This window comes from Pipistrellus hanaki, assembly GCF_964339955.1.
Source record: "Pipistrellus hanaki genome assembly, chromosome: 3".
NCBI classification, from domain to species: Eukaryota; Metazoa; Chordata; class Mammalia; order Chiroptera; family Vespertilionidae; genus Pipistrellus; species Pipistrellus hanaki.
This window is the reverse complement of record NC_140505.1, coordinates 7,042,224-7,063,842: the sequence shown is the minus strand read 5'-3', so window position 1 is coordinate 7,063,842 and position 21,619 is coordinate 7,042,224. Positions and strand designations below refer to the sequence as shown.

At 45.1% G+C, this 21,619-nt stretch overlaps 1 protein-coding gene across 3 annotated transcripts in view; it reads left to right on the top strand.

Moving 5' to 3' along the window:
* The window catches only part of PDLIM3 (PDZ and LIM domain 3), a 29,659-nt gene extending 8,856 nt beyond the window's left edge, over positions 1-20,803 (top strand). Inside the window, exons 2-8 of one of the 3 annotated variants that reach the window (XM_084876892.1) lie at positions 925-1,076; positions 2,639-2,723; positions 10,139-10,206; positions 14,129-14,392; positions 16,050-16,174; positions 18,032-18,140; positions 19,882-20,803. In XM_084876892.1, coding sequence (XP_084733018.1) covers positions 925-1,076; positions 2,639-2,723; positions 10,139-10,206; positions 14,129-14,392; positions 16,050-16,174; positions 18,032-18,140; positions 19,882-20,071 — 993 coding nt within the window. In that variant the 3' untranslated portion in view covers positions 20,072-20,803. Of the gene's footprint in view, positions 1-924; positions 1,077-2,638; positions 2,724-9,647; positions 9,836-10,138; positions 10,207-14,128; positions 14,393-16,049; positions 16,175-18,031; positions 18,141-19,881 lie in introns of all 3 variants that reach the window. The other 2 variants (XM_084876894.1, XM_084876893.1) reach the window with 2 other exon arrangements.
* Positions 20,804-21,619: the final 816 nt, after the last annotated feature.

The window sequence follows — 21,619 nt, the reverse complement described above, 5'->3', positions numbered from 1 at the left end:
TGGTTCATCCACTTATGTTGTCCAGTAGATTCCACAAGAGTGAGATCACATGATACCTATCTTCTCTGACTGGCTTATTTCACTTACATAATAAAATGTTGCATCTTATTAGTTGTTTTCTATTTGTCCCATCTGTTCTCCATTCATGAAGAAGAGACTGGATGGTTACAAACTTCCCCTGTGTCTGCAGTTCCCAGGGATTCTAGACGCTCCATACTAACTCACACTCAGACTTTAGCAATGTGTTCATAATTTCACTTGACTTCTTCCTAACACTGGTGTGGTGGCCCCATCTCCTCCTTGCTCTAACTGCGGGTAGCCCATGCTTACAGTGTGCTTTCCTTGGAGGCACCTGTCTTTCCTAAAATTGCAGGCCAGTTGGTTGCCTTTAGCCCTCTGAAGAGTTCATAAAAGTTACCATTGGATTTATTATGTGGGTTATTCATATTAACTCCAAAGTGATTCTCTTTCCATTTCCACATCCCAAGTAACCCCTGAGTGAATCATAACTTACAGGGATGCTAAAGCCGTTTCAGTTCAAATACAAAATCCCCTAAATTCTGTAAAGTTCTATTCCCAAATCATTTGGGTTGACAAAAGAAACCTAAAAGGAAAAACAAAAAATGATTTTGTTTAAAGCAAAGGAAATATGATTCAAACAGGGAGACAGGAAGGTGTTTTACAAAGAATAAGACGTGTCATGGTGAATGAAATGCGGTTTGTAAGAAACAAAGTTGTTTCCCATGATGGGAAAAGAGAGCTAACACAATTGATCAATTCAGAGTTACTGTAAGTTAGAGTTAGGATTGCCTACCCAGGAAATCAGAGTGTTTCCAAGCTAAAATACAGATGTCAGGCACAAAACTCAAGATATCTGCACAATGCTGATTTTATGTTTTTAAGTGGCGCCGTGATTTCTTCCAGATCACTCCCGGGAGCAAGGCGGCAGCCGCCAACCTGTGTCCCGGGGACGTCATCCTGGCCATTGACGGCTTCGGCACGGAGTCCATGACTCACGCGGACGCACAGGACAGGATCAAAGCGGCGGCACACCAGCTGTGCCTCAAGATTGACAGGTGCTCTTTGACTGAGGGTGCTCAAATGTGATCTGTGTGGCAGGAGAGCCTGAACCAAAACGATAATGACGTCATGCTCCCTGCGAGAAGGGTGTCACGGAAACTAGGCGTCTGACTGGCTTTTTCATAGGTTAGCCACTTTGGCCTGCTGTTTCCTGACATCCGTACGTCTAGTCGTTGTTAACAAACCGTTTCTAAAAGGAACTCCTCCGGATGTCAGGATAGTGAAAGAGGCTAATGGAATTTTTTTCCTGGACTGATCTAGTTCATTGACAGTGAAAAAAAGAACCATAAAAGGTATTGGCCACGGGAACACGACACAGCATGGCCAGCTGCCTGCTGTTCTAAATGTGGTAGAAAATGGAATTCAAAGATTCTCCTAAAAGAATCTCTTGGCTTGACAAAATAGGATCATGTGAAAAATGGGTTGCTGATATGCTGCAGGCCATTGGCTGTTTTGTACAGAATTCAGCTCAGAAGAATCTCGCAAGGTGTGAGAGTGTGTGTGCATGAGTGCGTTAGATGATGAGCCATTTCTGACCAAAAACAGGATTAGGTCATTGAACCTGATATGAGACAACGGTAGGAATAATGTTATTTGACAGTGGTTGTTAGTGTGCTTATCTGGCTGATGTGGGATTCACCATCTCCCCTGCTGGTACAGAAGGCACACAGTTGATCTGCCATCTGATGGGGTAAAACGGGCGCCTTCCCTGTCTGTGCATAACCCGTGTACCTGCCAAGCGCATGGTCCCAGACAGATCCATAAAAAGGATTGCACAAAGCGCAGATCCTTGATGCCAACAGCAAATCCACCTTGCCAGTCACTCCCCTTCTCCTTTGGTGGCCTGAGTAGGCTAGCAGGGAGTTAGAGGGGTCCTGGAAGCTTGCCCTGAGTCATGAACAGGAGGTCCCTGCAGAATCACCCTCCTATACTGATTTCCGCGTGCACTGGACACCTACTTTCTCCAGAAATTACACAATGTCTTTGCCTCAGTCAGTTTGGGTCACTATACCAGAAATACCACGGAATGACTCAGTGGCTTAAATACCAAGCACTGATTTCTCGTGGTTCTGGAGACTGCGAGTCTGAGATAAGGATGCCAGCATGCTCAGGTTCTCTGTGAGAGGCCTCTTCCTGGCTGTCCCAAAAACACACACAGATTTTGTGTCTCTCCCTCTGTTTAGAAGGGCATGAATTCCACTATACTCATAAACTAACCTAACCCTAATTTCCCTCCAAAGGCCCCAACTCCAATTACCATCACGCTGGGGATTAGGGTTTCAACATATGATTTGGGGAGGGGAGTAGGGATGGGGCAGATTACAAACAGTCCATAGCAGCCCATCTTGATCCGTTCAAGTTTCCCCCAAAGTACACTAAATATGTAAGACTAATTAGATGGGAGAATACAGAATAGTGAGCCAGGAATATTGCTTTTGCTTAAATTATTAAATTACTGTGGAATAGTAGTATTTTCACAAATGTCATAGGAAATTGTAGGGTGCTAAAACCGGAAGTGTATTAGAAGTTGGAATTTATGAACTTATTTTATTTACAGGGCGGAAACTCGCTTATGGTCTCCACAGGTAACTGAAGATGGGAGGGCTCATCCTTTCAAAATCAACTTAGAATCGGAACCACAGGTATGACTTTCAGAGTGAATGATACTCACTCTACACCTCCTTTTAACTGATGTGGGTAACTTCCAAGAGGAAGAAGTGGCAAATATCAAAAACTGGGAGAAGTCACCTGAGGAGGCAGCTGTCTGCCTTTACTCTCTGAGGTTAATTTAGACTATCCATGTTCACTTACACCAAGAAAACAAAGATGGATGCCCAGGCAAACATCTTGTCAAAAGACAAACATGGTCTCAGCAGGAAAAATTTGCCTATATTTGCACACAGTCCACTTCTTTTTCTTTTTTTTTCTTCTCATTTTTATGATGGATTTCTGCCTATTGACCATGAGGTAATCCAAGAAGTTTAGGATGTTAAAACAAAGCAAAAATGGGATGGGCAACCATTTGCAACAAATATCTCTAATCTGTTAGAGGGAACTTCAATCCTTCGAGGTCTTCACCCACATCTTATTTTATATCCTCCTTTAATTCTCAAGTCTGGCCTTCTGTAATTTAGTTTACTCTAGGAAAAATCTTGCATTGTGTAATCATGGCAGTTGAATTACAAAGACAAAGGACTTTTCCCATGAGGCAACTCTGTCTATTGAGCTAAATTCATTTAATAATCTGATGCTTATCTGACATGTCTACTCTCAAAGGCCCCAAAAATCTGAAAGTAAACCAACTCCCAATGGCGCTGTATGGAAAATGTAATTAAGAAAAGGATTTTAAAACCTCTACTTAGAAGCTCCCCAAATTTAGAGAGACAGATATACAAAGTCAATATCCCTTCTAAAACAAGTATTCCTACTGAACTGAGGAGACGGTGGTCCAAGATGTAGTTCTCCTAGGTAGATCATGAAAATGCACTGCAGGCATCTTTGTAATGGATGCTTCAGCACAGTTTCCCTCCGGGATCCTCAAGGATCCTCAACTCCAAGTTTGCCCGGCAGGTTCCCCACTTGTCTCTGCCAGCCTCCATTTCCTGCTACATGCAGAGTAGCATAGGTACATGGATCTCACAGGGCTTCTCAAAGATGTGAGTAAAGTTTGAGTAAGTAAAGTAAAATAACTTGGCACATCGAATTGTTCATAGCGATGTTGAGTTAAGTTGGAGCTCTTGTATCATAATTATCGGTACAGGAGCCCCTCCCACCAGGCTGTGTCAGAAGGCCCCCTGGCCAATTCCCCCCAGTGAGACGACAGGGCTTCCTGGAGACACGATGCCTTCCTCTTCACCATCACAAGGCCCATCACAGATTCCTTTAGATTCAAACATGAAAGGAATGGGAGGGTCCAAAGAAAAGTTGCATTTTCTAACATTGTTCAGGACCAGTCTTGGGAACCAATCAATTCTCAGCGCAGTGCTCTTGCCCACCTCCATCCCACCCCATCCCAAACCCCCGTTGCTGCAGGTAAAAGTGACTGTGCAAGGCGAGGGGGTGCTTAGGTCAGATGAGGGTAAGCAAAAAATGGGTAAGACAGGCAATAAAGGTGGTGGGAAGAGATCTGAATGCACCCAGGTGGGTGGGTGAGTAATAATACCACTAATCAATAGTTGATAGAAAAAAAAGACTGAGAGAAGAAAAAATGGAGTTCTTGATGCAGAGCTGTCACTCGTAGATAGCTAAGCCCACTGGCTTCTTCCCACCCTATCAATTCATCACTTAGAGGCAACACTTTAGAAAAAGAGATCATGTGGTGCTTTATTAAAAAAATTAAATAAATAAATAAAAAGGAAATTTGAGGCTCAGATACATGCATTTCCTGACCCCGATCTCATGATCACCAGGACAAACTGGGTAGAATTCTGAATTGCCTCTTCCACATATAGCACACACCCAAAATTGTACTGCATCCTTCTGCGAATTTTTTTTTTCTTTCAAAATCTCTCCTGATTTTTTAAACTCAAGTTTATCAACGTGAGATGCCAAGATAGGGGACCAATTGGACAAATTTGACCCAACTCCCAGAGCCCCAGTGATCCCTGATCAGGTCACAGCGCCCCCTGTAGAGCGTGGGTGACTGACTCAGCAACTACTGTACTTTCGAAGCTCAGGGGGCACTTTGGCTAATGGTCCCCTGTGATTTGCGAACATTTCTCTCCGGAATGGAGTTTAAGGGCAATTGTCTGAGTTTCAATGCTAGAAGAAGTCCCTTTTGTAAACTATGAGCATGAATTTATGACTATGTTTATAATTTATGACTCAGCTATTCCAAGAACTGAATTTTAAACCATAACCCTAATTTGAAATACTCTGCCCTCTCAACAATCATGGGTTAGCGCATGTGTCCTGTATTTTGGGGGTTAGACAATAGGAACATTGATACCAAGCATGAGGGAAAGATGGAGAAGGAAGTAGGGTTTTAAAAAAAAAAAAAAAGATGAAGATTGGGTTAAGGGTTCAGGAGCCAGTCAGATGGAACCTCTGAACATTCCTTTAGTTTGAGTCATGAGTACTTCTTACTCACACCCTCTCCTAGAGGCCTGTGTGATAAGAACCACTTGGATTCCTTTCCTGATGGACCAGCGGATTCCTCCTCTTGACATCCTCAGGCCAGGTGTCTGCCAGACCAGCACTTGAGAACAGACATTTCCCTCCACAACACAGCTCACTTCCCAGCCTCTGCTGCCTAAATGCCCACAGCACACACTAGAACAGAACCCAGTGATACAACCAAGCAGTGCGTGCCACCTGTAGAATGAGACTGGAGGAAGCTAAACTGAGGTCATGTTTATATTCTTTTTTATTTTTTAATAAGCACAACACTATGCAAAGAGTTGCCTTCCCTACACCCACCCTCATAGCCCAAATGAGAACTCTGCAAACTTCTGGACAACAAAGGTGTGTTAGTCTGAGAAGCCAATGCCATTGGCACAGCATGCTTCAGGATGCCACACAAGTGAGCAGGGAAACGCCTTTGAGCAAACCCAGTGTGGGTTCTTGTTTCGCAGCCCCAGTCAAGCATTTATTGTGAGTCGTGTGGCCTTTGCTCTTGGAATAAAATACTCTTCTTCATTTTAAAAGTAGCATATGTTTAATGGAGGAAAAACCCACTACTATACAGTATATCCTATATCTAAGCACAGCCACAAATAATATCTTTTGCATATTTATTTCCAGTTTTTTTCCATGTGCATAGGGTTAGGCTTTAGAGACTTTTTCATACACAATTATAGTAATAGTTGATACAAACATTTAATATATAATTTTTTTCACTTTTCTATGCCATTATGAAGTAGTTAAATTTTGTTTTTATGAATTTAGACTTGAAACTTTAGTGGTTATTTAGATTAACTCTAGTCATTGCATACATGCCTTTCCTTCAGCCCTGGGCCTGGCCAATAGCACAGGCCTGCATTTTTCTCTATAAAACACTGTTCTACACTAAAGGCAGGCTAAAAACATCGTTCTAGACTAAGAGCATTCTAGACTAACGACATAGAGTTCTACGTCATTCTCCAAAGCCTACATTCTTAAACAGAACATTACCCTCATGTTTGTTTAATGTGAGTTGAGGATGTAGCTTTCACAAGACAGAAGAGAAACTTTCCCAAAACAAAAAAACAAAAACAAAAAAAATGGTTCTTTTCTAAATGATAAGAAGGCTGTTTCCACTTCCATGAAAAGGACTGAATCCTGGTGATAGAAGATTTGCTGATGAGGATGTACTACATGTACAGTTAAATAGGATAAGGGCTGGAGTTCTTTCTATGTTCATAAAATAACCTTGTTCTCCAATATTTTGATAACTGATGGCAGCCTACACAAAGCAAGTTTTCACAATCCCAGGTCCCCAAATTCTTCCCCAGTGAGAAATAAAAAAAAAAAAAAATGTGAAACTTTCTGCAGTAATAAAGTGAGGGTGACTTTACTTTTCATTTGTAGGGTGAGGATGAGTCTGGTGAAGTGAATGTTCATAAATTTCAGGCATAAAATATAATCATTTAGTCAGTGTGGCTTGATCAAATGTATGATCCCTTGATATCATTTTTTCCTTATTCCCCACCATTTTTCCTTATAAATTATACGTATGTTACACACATGTTGTTCGTTGGAGGTGACAACTGCCTCAGTTCTCAGAGTCAATCTTCACCTGTAACAACTTCTCCACGTGAGACACTGGGAGGGAAACTGTCTCTGAGTGCTGTCACTGCTGATGCTGTCACTGCTGAGGTCACTCGGGGACTTGGGAGAGGGGTGTCCAGAGCTGCTTTCTCCCGATGTCAGCAGATCTCTGCTTTCACAGACAGCCCTAGCATCTCATTAACTCAAAATACCATTCCTTAATGGAAGCTCCTAACGTTTAAAAATAATGTTTAAAATGTTAATTAACTGCAATGGTAATTTATTGACTGCCTAAGAGATAAGAATCCCTTGGATGCTTTTGTCTGGGTAGAATAAACACGAGAGCTGGACTCGATTCACTGCTATATAAAGTCTTTACCAGTATTTTCCATTACGAATGGCTTTCCACTATAAAATTAAAAGGAAATTAAAGTGGAACGGCGGGCTTCCAGTTGGGTTGGTCCCTCCGCCCTGTTTGACCACCAGCGGCGAGGTGAGAGAGACGGAAGGTGGCCTCCGTGCTGTCTTCCCTCTGTTGTTTACCTTTGGCGGACACATGTCACGGCGCTGCTTTTTGAATGACTAGCAACCCATGAACTAACGCTTTGCAAAGCCTAAATACGGATGTTTGAAGCCTGTTGGAAAAACTTTTTATGATCTGACTAGATACTAAAGGCATTGTTTTTTCCTAACAAATTACACATCTGAGTTGTGCAACATATAACCAACACTGAACATGGCAAAGGAAGGCGTGGAGCTGACTAACCTGTGTGCTGCCATTTGGATGCACCACTAGCAATGACTAGTGCACAAACCTTTTCAGAAAGCTTCCTCCCTTAGAAGACAATCGCCATCCATGTTTATTTACCAATTTCAGACTATGAAGATAAAGTAATGGCAGAATATGTTTCCTATAAAGCCATCAGACTATGTAAACTAGTTTTTATAAGTTCAATTGTATTTACCAAATATTTAGAGCGTATCCTACTTTGTGTGGTTTTTTTTTAAAGCTAAGTTCCAAATAGTGTGAGCTCTTCAGTCCTGCCTGATTTCACTTTTAATTAGCCTGAGAGATTTATAATCCACCAAAACGAAATTAGGCAATTAAGCAATTAGCCTTCTGTCTTCTTTCATATTGAAAAGAGTATCAAAGGCTTGAGTTATGGCCACTGTCGTTACTTAAAATTATTTCCAGTTCACAATTTCATGGCATAATAATGGCTAATCAAAATGGTTAATCAACACTCAGCCCTAAAAAAAGGGAGATAGTCTCCTTTCTAATTAAACACACACACACACACACACACACACACACACAAAGAACTATCCCACAACTTTCTCATCTGTAATGACAAGAAAGAAAAAAATGACATGAATAAGAATATTATAAGATCTTTTTATTTTTTAATAAAATTTATCTTTCCGGTAAAATTCCAAATAATCATAAATGTTTGTATTACTTGAAATTTGTGTGAGACACTGGTGACACATTCGCAAAAACAAATGAAGCTGATGTGCACGTGTGAGTGGAAATACTGCTGCAAAGACTTATCTTACTAAGTCTGCCAAATGAAGAGATGTGGGAAGAGAATCAGCTTGTGTGGATTGCAGTGTTCACTTTGGTTTTCTTTTGCGGCTTAGAAAATAACTGTAATAACTTTATGGCATGATAGATCTACCCAAAAATTAGAAAACATGGTTCTGACATTAACATAATAATATAAAGTTTCAGATCATGCGGGCATATTTCCAATTTAGAGTTTAGGACCCTTTTCCCTGAATAATAAAGCGAAAATCCTTTTGTGAATTACACGCATTAGCTATCTCTACATTACTGACTGTAATCTTTCTGGAACTAGAGTAAACATGAAGAGTTTTTTAAACACATAGCAGTGAAATCGTCACAATAAAAGCAAAGGAGGTTTTATATAAATGCTATTCCCACTTGGATCAGAAACAAGAGTCTTTTCATTACTACTATTTTTTCTAAACTTAAGGTATAACTGAATCCACATTAAGGATTTTGGTTTTTGTTATAGGTTTTAAGAAAAAGCAGGGGGTGTCAATCAGGGGGAAAGGAGACATATGTAATACTTTAAACAATTAAAAAAAGGAAAAAGAAAAAGCAGAACTTTTCCTTAGGTTAGTTAAAATGATTTAGTTATTCACAAATGCTCACTCTCTTTCTGGTCATTTTATTCCTTCATTTCCTAAAATGGGGAAATTTTAAGATATTAATAGAAGATAAAGCAAATGTAAGTTCTACTTAAGAAAATGTTAAGTAGTATAGTTGTTTAAGGTAACAATCTCATTTCTAACGCAAAATTTCTCTATCCAAATGAGTCAAATGAGAATTTGCTAAAAGCTATGGATCTAGAAGTCCACAGGGGGCAGACAAAAGATACAGTGTTTTAATTCTTGTATAACAGTGGTCTGCAAACTGCGGCTCGAGAGCTACATGCAGCTCTTTGGCCCCTTGAGTATGGCTCTTCCACAAAATACCACGGCCTGGGCGAGTCTATTTTGAAGAAGTGGCGTTAGAAGAAGTTTAAGTTTAAAAAATCTGGCTCTCAAAAGAAATTTCAATCGTTGTACTGTTGATATTTGGCTCTGCTGACTAATGAGTTTGCTGACCACTGGTTTATAATATTACAAATAAGGTCAGTTCCTTTGCACCTGAACATCTGGTGGATGCAGACAGCTCAGGTCAAATTCACGGAAAACACAGAATGGTTTATGCCCGACTCCCCCTTTAATCTTGCATTAACCTTGTATTGGGTAAGAAGCCTTGTTTAACCGTCGCGGTTGCTGTTGGTTTGCTCATTAACGGCTCTGTTGTGCCCTCTGTGGCTCTGTGTATTTTGTCTGCCATTGTACAGGAGTTCAAACCCATTGGTACCTCACACAACAGAAGGGCCCAGCCTTTTGTTGCAGCAGCAAACATTGATGACAAAAGACAGGTAGTGAGCGCTTCCTATAACTCACCCATTGGGCTCTATTCAACTAGCAATATCCAAGACGCGCTCCACGGACAGCTGCGGGGTCTCATTCCTAGTTCACCTCAAAAGTAAGTACCGGCCTCCGCCTCTGGCCACCGCGTTCCTAAGGGCAGTAGCCCAGTTTCTCTTCCTTTCCCAAAGTCCAGCTCTTGCTGTTTTACTTTCCTGACCTAAAGACAAGCATCCTGACCGTTGTTCCAATCTGCCAGCCCTGGAACGTTTAGTGAGTGGACGGTTTAAAAGGAAGAAACCACTCATGTCAATATTTGGTGGTAAATAACCGGCTCTGTCCAGTTACTGTTTGCTTGATTTTATCTAAAGTCACAGATTAGTCTTCCACTGAGGGACTGTTTAACCCTTTGTTTCCACAGGATGTGAACTACTTTGAACACAAGCACAATATTCGGCCCAAACCTTTCATAATCCCAGGCCGAAGCAGGTCATAAGCTTTGAGACTGTGAGATGTGGAGTGCATGCTTCTTTAATGAATCCTTACTAATCTCCCTGAAGAGTAACTTCTGAGGTGTTTGGAGTGACTACTTTTTTTTTTTCTTTCCATTTGGAAGCTTCTTTCAAAAGCAAAGGGAACAAGCTCAGCAGAGTAGAGAGCCAACTAAGCTCCTCCACTTCCAGGAGTAAATACTGACCGGATTACAGAGCTCCAAATGCTGTGCCATCATCACGTATATTTATAACTAACACCCCCCACATCCCAACAGGACTCACTGACCTCTGAGGCAGGCAGATGTCCCAACGGCAGCTCAGGAAGGCCCAGCCAGCAGGAGCAAAAGTGGAAACCAGCCCTCCCATCAGGAGGCAGGAAGGAGGGCCACAGGTGGGGATGTAGGGAGCTGCTTATGTTAGGCCCTCATCATCCCCACCTCGCCACCTGCTCCTCCAGCACCATAGGAGCAGCTGGGCAACCCCACGCCTTCCAGCCCTGACATAAACATCTATTTGCATTCCTGCGGATACCTGCAAAGGAAGAGAGGGCCTTGAAAAGGAACTTTTCCACCTGAAGGAAAATAAGTAAATTAAGACAGAGTTGGGCCCTCACCGGTTTGGCTCAGTGGATAGAGCATCAGTCTGCGGACTGAAAGGTCGCAGGTTCAATTCCATTCAAGGGCATGTACCTTGGTTGCGGGCACATTCCCAGTAGGAGGTGTGCAGGAGGCAGCCAGTCGATGTTTCTCTCTCATCGATGTTTCTAACTCTCTATCCCTCTCCCTTCCTCACTGTAAAAATATCAAGAAAAATCAAGAAAACTGGTAGTATGGTCAGGCCACATGGATCCTAGCAGGTTAGGATCACTGGCTGAGGATCTATATCAGGTTTCCCAAACCAGTGAGCTATGGGTGGATCCATTCACAGGTAGTGCTTTATTTAGCCCTTTGATTATTCAAATGAATTTAGGTAAGTGCCTTTAAGATGGAACAGCTACTCTCTAGCTGCCCAAATGCATGCCCATCACTCCTAAGTGTGTGATTCCTGGCCAGTTTTCCTATAGACGTGACCCTCCTGGCCCTTGGAGACACCTGAGGTTATGGTGCCAGCTGCAGATGGTCAGTCATCACTTATTATATATGTGATGCACATGTGCAGACCTTCCCAGAAGCTAGAGTCAGGAGCAGAGGATTCCTCAAAATAAGCCAGACACTTATGTGGTGTCACCTGGAAAGAGCAGGAGGAAGATGCTCACAAGGCAATTATGACAAAATACATCTTCCTTCACTAGAATGGAAGTTCAGGACTATATCCACCACCTAGAAATGCAGCTGGCACAAAGCACACACCCAGTAAATGTCATCAGATAGAGGAACACAACCCAACGAGTACCTGGTATTTCCTTAGTGGCAAGAAGAACCAGGAGCCATGATCCCTCCCTCACACCTACTCTGCACAGTCCTTTTTCACTTCTGTTTGTCCTCTTATTCCCATTCCATTTTCTTCTGCATCTTTTCCCTATTTCACCATATCCAACAGCTTCCCAACCCCTCCTGACACTATAACACTCAATTAAATGTTAAAATGCTATTTTACTATTGAATATATATATATATATATATATATATATATATATATATATATATATATATATATATATATATATTGATATAAGAGCAAGACATCATGGGACACCTCCTGCACACCCATTGAGCCCGAAACCCAAGCATATGCCCTAAATTGAACCATCAACCTTTCAGTTCATGGGACAACAACCAACCAACTGAGCCACACCAGGAAAAAACATTTTTTTAAAGCATCAGGTCAAGAGGTCTTTTTAAATAGTCCCAAAAATGTATAAGAAAACTAATTCTAGTTTGCTTAGAGTTTATTTCTTATCTATCCAATAGACAGGGTCCCCTAAATAGAATGATAAGGAAATTAAAAGATAGAATACAATCTTTGTTCAATAAAGTTATATACCCAAACAGGCATGTACAGAGAACACTAACAACGGAAAGGGATTATTCATTACAACTATAAAAAAGAGGAATACCTGTAAATTCTGAATTGATCCTAGTTCATCCACTAGCACGATGCAGGGCCCACAGTAAGATCAGGGTAGTTACAATGCTTGTGGGAAAGGCTCACTATTTTAGGCCCAGGTTTCCTAAGATTTAACTCAAGTGTTTCAAATCCCAAACTTACAGTTTCATAAGCTTCACTTAGATCAAATCAATAGGATCCTGACTAGACGGCATTACAACTGAAATGTCCCTTCTATTCTTTTACCCACTAAAGTCACTTTCAGGAGCCAGTGTAGCACTGAGCCTATGGAAACAGTGAATAAGGCACTGTTTTTGGTATGTGATCGACCAATTCACAGACTGAGTTTTAAACAGGTTCTCAAGCCAAGGAGTTGACAAGACCACCTATAAAGCTGATGATCCACCCTGCCTCATTTAGGCTCAGTAGGTGGTTAAATTGGATAACACAAGACACAAAAACAACGTTTCATCCCTTTAGTGGCATGGGTTGTCCAGACTAATCAGTCAACAACATCAAGGCCCCCAAATCCTCTTGGTTTGTGCTCTCTGTGTGGGGCTGAGGTTAACATGAGCAGCTCTAGAGAGTAAATGCAGAGATGGATCATACCTGAGCCCTCAGAGAGCACCGACGTTGAGATGAACACACCATATGAATCGTCTGTCTTGAGTTTGCAGCAACACTAATCTGCAGGCATAATGGAGGTGACTAATACTAATGTTTCCTTTGGCTTTGTCTTAAATTACTGTGCTTCTAAAAAATCTCAGTATATTTTATTTTCATACGATGCATTTCTCATGCTGCATGTAAAATGCATGGAGAGGCATGACAGTTTAGTCCTTGGCATGTCAGTTGTGACCAGCCTTCTACCTAGCTTCATAGAGAACATGCGCTCTCTCCCAGCTGTCCTGAGAATTGCATGACTGGCCACTCTGGTGTTTTAATAACAACTCCCTTCTTGTCTGTAAAAAAAAAAAAAAATGATAAGTATGCATGAGTATACGTGTGTTTTCAAAAGTTTGCATGAAACAGCGATGTATAAAAGAAATAGACCTCAGCTCTACAGAGCCTCTAAAGAGTCCAAGATCACCATATGTGCTCTCTAATCATTAATTTCAAGGTGACAAGCATTTGTTGGCTGTTCTAGAGCCTGTATTAAATCACTGGACAGTTTTTAGAAGCAATTCCTCACCAAATTAAAGAGTGACCCAGAAAACATTAAAATAGTCCAGATAAAATGTTTACAACATAGCCTTGAAACATAATCTGTATCACAGAACCAACATGTTTCTAGGTGTGATTCAATTAAACTCAACTGCATTTCTGAGACGCCCTTATTTGGAAATGTCTAGCCTAAAAATTTCATTGGACCTTCATGTGGCCTAGTCAGTCACTATTTGCATGGACCATTCCTTAATCGTTTCATTTTAAATATTGCACCTCAGAAATGTAAAAGGGTACCCAGCCAATGTGATTTCCCTGCACCCTCTGTCTGTGATCTTGTCAAGTTTAAAATGACCTGGCCTATGTTTAAAAAGCGAGTAGGGTAGCACCTTTTCCACCTTCTACATACAACCTGTTTATGTGTGACCTTCAACTTGCATATCGCCTGGTAGAACAGAGCCAGAAAATGCGCTGTCACCTGTACCTTTCAACTGTGTGCAACTTTTTGCAACCACGAATTTTTAAATGTCCTTTCCAGTTAAAATAAATGGTAGCCAGAAATCCACACTCTGTTTTCATTTGATTTGATTCACCTCTCACTTTTTTGTCTTCAATCCCTGTTAACCTCTCTGTCCTTGTTCTCTGTGTTCCTCTGTCTGGTGTCTCTGGTCCCGTGTCCCCTCCGTGTCACGTGGTCATTAACACAGTGGATGCAGCACTCCGTCCGGTATTGACGGTAGCAGTGGACGTAGCACCCCTTCCTCCATCAGCACTGTTAGCACTATTTGCCCCGGCGACTTGAAAGTTGCTGCTAAGATGGCCCCTAACATTCCTTTGGAAATGGAGCTTCCCGGTGTGAAGATTGTACATGCTCAGTTTAACACTCCCATGCAGTTGTACTCAGATGACAATATTATGGAAACTCTGCAGGGTCAGGTTTCCACAGCGCTAGGGGAAGCGCCCGCCATGAGGTAATGCGGGTCATTCTGAACCGTGGGCATACTAACTAAGCACGTGGGCAATGTCGGCTCTCCGGGGGCCTTTTAACACGGTCTTAGCTGAAAGGAAGCTGTGTGAGACGCTTTACGGAGGAAATGCTAAGGATTTATTGCAAATGTCTAAGTCTAATGGTAACAGTGATTTGAAGAATGAAATAGAGCTTTATGTGACCCATTTAGTTTAATAAACTAAAATCATGGGAGGGCCAAATGTATATGTGTTCTGAAAAGCTACAGTGTACTTTACAAGTTATGGTACAATACCTCTCAAAGAGGATCAATAATCTAGCATACTCTATGTTTCTCCTTGGGGGGTCAAAAATTGGGGAGGGATGAGAGGTCCAGAGGAGTTTTAAAAGAAATGATACTTCTCCCTTCCAATGGCATCTTGTGTCATTATTTTCCATTTAAAATTTCTGCCATGAATAAGGGGTTAGAAGTGAATATCTTAAGCTGCTATTGTAGATATTTAACTTCCAATGGTCTCCATTTTGATTACTTTTTTCTTTATTATAAACACTTGTTTAAAGTACTTTTGCCATCAGTTTTTTTTCAATTAAAATTTATTATAAGAAAAATCTTATTATTTTTAATATTACAGAACCACTTTTTATAAATTAAAATAGTATCATTCCTAAGGGCACTATGTAACAATATGCCAAAGCTATCAATATTTCCTGGAATTAATACAATAAGATAATAATAGCATAATGTATCTCAAAGCCAATTTGCAAAGAAATTTAAATATTAATTGTCTTCACAAATGATATAGGTAGTAAAATTATGTGTGGATAGTAACTACCTTTTCTAGGCAATGTCATGAAATGGCATAAGTTAATACAGCACGTAGTGCCTGATGTGTAGTTTTATTGTGGCATTTTTTATTGTTCATCATATGTTTGTAAGAAGTTTATTAGAATAAAGCTTCCAGTATTGTTGTAAATGAACTTTAATGTGGCTATTTAGGAAAAGTAGTGTAGTCGATATAACTCACATATACTGTACGTGAAAGTTTTTACCTTAGGAGCTTCCAACCACTGGCAGTATGAATTCCTTCCATTTGCAAGCAAAACGATACCTTTGTGGTTTCCAGGAATTAACAAAGCAAATTAATCCTAAAAACACCATTAAACCACATCCTTTTAGTTTAGCATCAGAAGGGAATCTGAACGTAAGGACAGTCGGATGACTGAGCGTCATCGCACTGGGCTCACTCCCGCACTGCCTATCGTGTGTATGCTGTCTCTTCTTTTTCTGAGAAACAGTTTATCTTGGTCCCATCTATAATTACCCATTCATAAAGACACAGGTCTGTTTTTGAATTACTATTTCCTCACCATCGCCTCTTAGTGGCCCTCCATCGTATGTGGCCAAACAGAGATGGGCCGGGGGGAGCCTGAGGGTATTGAATGACATGTTTGAGGCAGCCGCGTGAAGAGACGCTCTTTGGGAGCCGTAGCAGGGATGGGCCTGAGAGTACAGGATCTCTGTGCAGGGGTCACCGCAGGTGTAGGGAGGACTGTGGACGGCTGTCTGTGGCTATTTAGGAAAGTAGTGTGGTCGATATAACGGGCGCCTCCTGCTGCCCGCACACCCCTGACGCTGCCTCGCCCCCGCCGTGCCGTTTCAGTGAACCCACAGCCTCGGTGCCCCCCCAGTCGGACGTGTACCGGATGCTCCACAACAGTCAGGAGGAGCCCTCCCAGCCCCGCCAGTCGGGCTCCTTCCGGGTGCTCCAGGAGCTCGTGAACGACGGTGAGTGCGGGCGCCGGTGCCAGGGGTGGCAGAGCCTGTTGGCAGGCCGGGGGCGGGGAGGGTGGCAGACAGACTGGGGATGGAAGGCTGAGCCTGCATTGTGTTCGGAAATCAAATGAGTCTGTGCTCGGAGGCTTCAGGTGGTGCCTGGGTCAGGAGAGGTGCTCCCAGAACGGGTCCCCTGGTAAAAAGGCACCAGTGCAAATTCCATCCACTGTGCCCGAGGGCCGGCTGGGCTTCCATACTGTAAGCAGAGTTGTAAGTGGGCGTGGCAAGATGTCTCAGCCTCCCATCCTCCAGAGTATCGTCATCAAAATCTCAAAGTAACCATGTGACCAGCCCGTGGTGTGTTCCCAATTCTGCGCTAAGCCCTTGGCCCACATGACCATTTCCTGCTCACGGTGACTGTGAGGGAGCAGCTATTGCCACCGAGAGGGTGGGTTTGTGCAAAGCCACACAGCCAGGAAGAAGCAGAGCTGGGTCCGCAGCCCATTCCCGCTGTCCTCAGGGCTCACACGCGTACCAATATGTTCCCACCTCCAAAAGGTAGATCCTGTCCCTTCCAAGTTGCACAAGAATGCATAAAGCCCCCTGAGCAATGCTATTCTCAGAAATAAAGGGACAATAAAGAGTATTGTGAGGATGTGGAGAAATGAGGGCCCTTGTGCATGGCTGATGGTCCCGCCAGTGATGGCAGTTCCTGAAAAAATGAAACACAGCGTCACCTCATGATCCAGCAATTCTACTCCTACATATGCACTCAAGAGAGGTAGGTAAGGCAGGGACTCAGACAGATACTGGCCCACCAATGCTCCTAGCAGCCTTTAGTCACAAAAGCCAAATGATGGGGATAATACAAATGTCTACCGATGAAGAATAAATAAAATGTGGTATATGCATAAGATGGAATACTATTCAGTCTTAAAAAGGAGTGAAATTCTGGCATGCCACAACAGGGATGCAACTTTAAAACAGTGGTTCTCCACCTTTCTAATGCCTCGACCCTTTAATGCAGTTCCTCGTGTGGTGGTGACCTCCAACCATAAAATTATCTTCGTTGCTACTTCATAACTGTCATTTTGCTACTGTTGTGAATATCTGTGTTTTCTGATGGTCTTAGGCGACCCACGGGTTGAGAACCGCTAGCAGGGTCGCCTAAAGCCATCGGAAAACACAGATATTTACATTACAATGCATAACAGTAGCAAAATTACAGTTATGAAGTAGCAACGAAAATAATTTTGTGGTTGGGGGTCACCACAACATGAGGAACTGTATTAAAGGGTCGTGGCACTAGAAAGGTTGAGAACCACTGCTTTAAAAAGTCCTAAGTGAAGTCAGCTCAACAAACGGACAAATATTGTAGGATTGTAGTTGTGTGAGTAAGAGGTACCTACAACAGACAAGTCATGGAGACAGAAAGCACAGCAGAGGTTACCATGGTCTGGGAGGAGAGTTATTGCTTAATGGGTAAAGAGTTTCTGTTTGAGATGATTAAATATTTCTAAAAATAGATACAGGCAACAATTTCATAATGTTTGTGAACGCACCTAATGCCACTGACAACATTAAGATAGTCAATTTTATATTAAGCATATTTTACCACGATAAAAAAAAAATGCAAAATCTCTGCTCCCCTGAGCACTTTGCAGCAGCTTCCTACCACAACAAACTGCTCCCTGGCCGCTCGGCAGGCCTGTTGGGCGCAGGGTGAGCTTGAGCTACCCCCTCTCCTTCGGAACGGAGGCTGCAGCGCCTTGGGAATTCCTCCGGGCCAAGTGCACGCCTTAAAATAGACGCCAAGGACGCCCGCAGCCAGCTGAGCCTTTGCCATAAAAGGCGCCCTTTGCTTTTCAGACGACCGTCCCTCGGGCACGCGCAGTGTGAGGGCGCCCGTCACCAAAGCCCCCGGCGCGGGCGGCGCGCAGAGCATGCCGCTGTGTGACAAGTGCGGGAGCGGCATCGTGTGAGTGCCCAGTACCCGGGGCGGGGGCGGGGGTCCGTCAGCCGTGGGAGCAGCCCTCCGTTTCTGTTCATTGGCTGGAAATGCAACATCCACCACACGTCTCTCCTTCCACCAGAACTCCTTAGCTGGGCCCTCCCGTGGGTGCATACTGTGAGTCAGCACATCTCCACTGACCTTTTCAGAGGATCCTCATGGAAAGAAAACTTTCCCAGAGTGTATTTAAAAAGTCATTTCCAAGAATCAAAACTTCCCTTCAAAGAGCCCTCCCCACCTTTGTGAAGGTACCAACTTCGAGGTTTTCCTCTTGTGTCTAAACCCAGGGAAACACACACACACACACACACACACACACATACATACACACATACACACACATATATATATACATACACACATACATACACGCCACACACATACGCACACCACATGCACACCACCACATACACACACATACACACATATATATACATATACGTATATACATACACATGTATATACACACATACATACAGACACACATACACACACCACATACAGACACACCACACACACACACACACACACACACACACACACACACACACGGCAGCCACTGGGTTGTTCTTGACGACACATTCTCTTTCCGGTTTCTTAAGTGGCACAAATAGTCAAACACGATTGTTAAAAAGAGAGTCCCAGCTTCCCCATCCAGCACCTTAATGTCTGAACCCCCACATCTTCACAGGAACCAGGTCTTCTCACTCTCCCCCTACAAACGGCCCACGGCCACTCCTCCATCCGGTGTGTTCCGCTGCGGCGGCCACACGGAGGCACCGCGTGGCCAGGCGTCCAGGGGCCGTCCCAGGAGGCGAGGCGGTGGGAGACAGGCCTGGTCAGAGCAGAGCGGCTGGGAGGAGCCTGGTCTGCGCGGCTCAGTGGTTGAGCATCAACCTAGGAACCAAGAGGTCACGGTTCGATCCCCCATCGGGACACCGGGTTGCAGGCTCCTTCCCCAGCGAGGGGCATGCAGGAGGCAGCCCATCAATGATTCTTTCTTGTCATTGATGTTTCTAGCTCTCTCTCCCTCTCTCTTCATCTCTGAAATCCATAAAAATATAATCTTTTAAAAGGGGGCAGGGCAGGGGAAGCAGGCAAGACAGGAAGCTCAGGAGCAGAGTGGATCTCAGCAGGGAGCTGTGACCTCAGCAAAAGCAATTGCTGCTCCTAAACGGCAGCGAGCTGTTTGCCAGGAGAGGCAAGCCCCCTCTTCTCCACCCCCCCCCCCCGTGGGAACTCCTCTCTGCCCGTGGTCCGTGTTCTCTGAGCTGCCCAGAGCAGGGGCCGGGCCAGCGCCCCAGAGAGCCGTGACAGGGCGTTCAGCTGTGTAGGCAACGGCCTTGGCCAAGGTCAGAACCCTCTGCAGAATGGCGCCTCCCTCCTTCAGAGAGACCACGGGGAGGGGTGAGTAAGGGACAGCCGATCATTTCCATGGCAAGGACCTGTTTGCAAATCTGAAAAGCAGCCATATCCGAGGGAGACGCCCGATGGCGTGTCCTGGCATCATGCATCCCCCCCCCCCCACACACACACACACACACACGCACACGCACACACACACACGTACATCCGTGCGGCCGCTGTGCTCCTCCTGCGCCGGGGCCTCTGGCGTCGGATGTGGCGCAGACCCCGCCTGCCTCCCGGCCCCGGCCCCGGTGAGCCAGGGCTGGCCGCCGGGGCTCTGACGCTCTCCTTCCCTCCCCAGCGGGGCCGTGGTGAAGGCGCGGGACAAGTACCGCCACCCCGAGTGCTTCGTGTGCGCCGACTGCAGCCTCAACCTCAAGCAGAAGGGCTACTTCTTCGTGGAGGGCGAGCTGTACTGCGAGGCCCACGCCCGCGCCCGCACGCGGCCCCCCGAGGGCTACGACACCGTCACGCTGTACCCCAAGGCCTGAGCCCCGCGGGCCCGCAGCACGCGCACGCAGTCACAGGGGACGACGGGCATGACTTCGGGCAGAGGTCCAGCACACTGCCGAGTCCAAAACTAACACCGGGCTGCCCGCCGGCTGCAGCCCAGACACGCCTGTCGGTGTGCGCGCAGCTCTCTCTCTCTCTTTGGGGTCGGCAGTGACTTCCGGACAGGCACACCGAGCATTGTTCCTTTTTGTATGTCCAACTCCACCGTTTGCATTTATACTAGGACCATCAATCACTGTAAACGTCCAGCCAGCGGGGGGAGTCTGATGGCCTCTCCTTGCCACGCTGGCTTGGCGGTGCCGTAAGCACCGGAGGATGGCCTTGTAGTCTAGCACAGCCCGCAGTTGTATGGTCCCTGCTTCAGCCATGAGCGTGCATGCCGGGGAAGGCCCTGGGTTTCCCTAGTGTCCTCTGCAGCCATCCCACCACATATGTATGGGATGCACATACATACGCACGTAAGGACCACGTGGAACATCGGGCGTGTGCCTAGAGGCGGCGCTCCACAGAGGCAGCGGGCATCCACGTTCCCGCGAGGGGGCCGCTCCGATGTGCAGCGCGGCCGCTTTAGGAAAACATGGCTTCCCTGGCGTGTATTGCTCACTTGCTCTGTCTTAGGAGCCCCCGGTCTCTGCCGACAGGAGAGGCGCTGGCGTCGGCTAGTTAGAGGGGACACCGCTCAGATTAAACCCGTTTCTTTGGCTTTGAAATCGTCTCTTTCGTTTCAAATGTCTCTTTCACGTCGATGTTCAGTCAAATCCAAGGTGCAGACCCCGTGGAGGTTACTCTCCATTCCCTCCTCCTTCCCAAGGCAGCACCTGCAAGAGGAGCCGGCGGGTGGGGGGGGGGGGGGGGGGGGAGGGTTGCTGGTCCCCTGGGCCCTGCCTGCAGCCCCTGGTTTGCCTCCTGGGCTGTTTTTCTCAGCAGAGTTGGGTCTAGGCCTGTGGTCGGCAAACTGCAACTCACAAGCCACCTACGGCCCTGGGCAAACAGGGAAGGGGACTGAGGCTCATAGCGAGCCCTTTTCTCAGGTCGGGACTCTTTCATTCGCACTTCATCGAACCCTTTATAGCGGGGTACACGTGCTCCCCACTGGGCTTCCTGCATCCAGCTCAGAGATGCCGTTCACCCTCCCCGCAGACGACCCAGCAGTCAGGGAAGAGCCCGGGGCGTGTGACAGTGTCGGGGGCAGTGGGGACACCTGGGAGGGTTGGTGCTTCTCCAGCAGCTGCCACTGGCGTCCGCGTGTAGGAACCCCGCCTTCACCCTCTAGCCCCACGGTCGGCAAACGGCGGCTCGCGAGCCACATGCGGCTCGTTGGCCCCTTGCGTGTGGCTCTTCCACAAAAATGCCACGGCCTGGGCGAGTCTATGTTGAAGAAGTGGCGTTAGAAGAAGTTTACGTTTAAAAAAAAAAAATGGCTCTTCAAAGAAATGTCCATCGTTGTCCTGTTGACGTTTGGCTCCGCGGACTCATGAGTTTGCCGACCACTGGCCTAGAGAAGTGGGCTCCCCGAATCTCCGGAC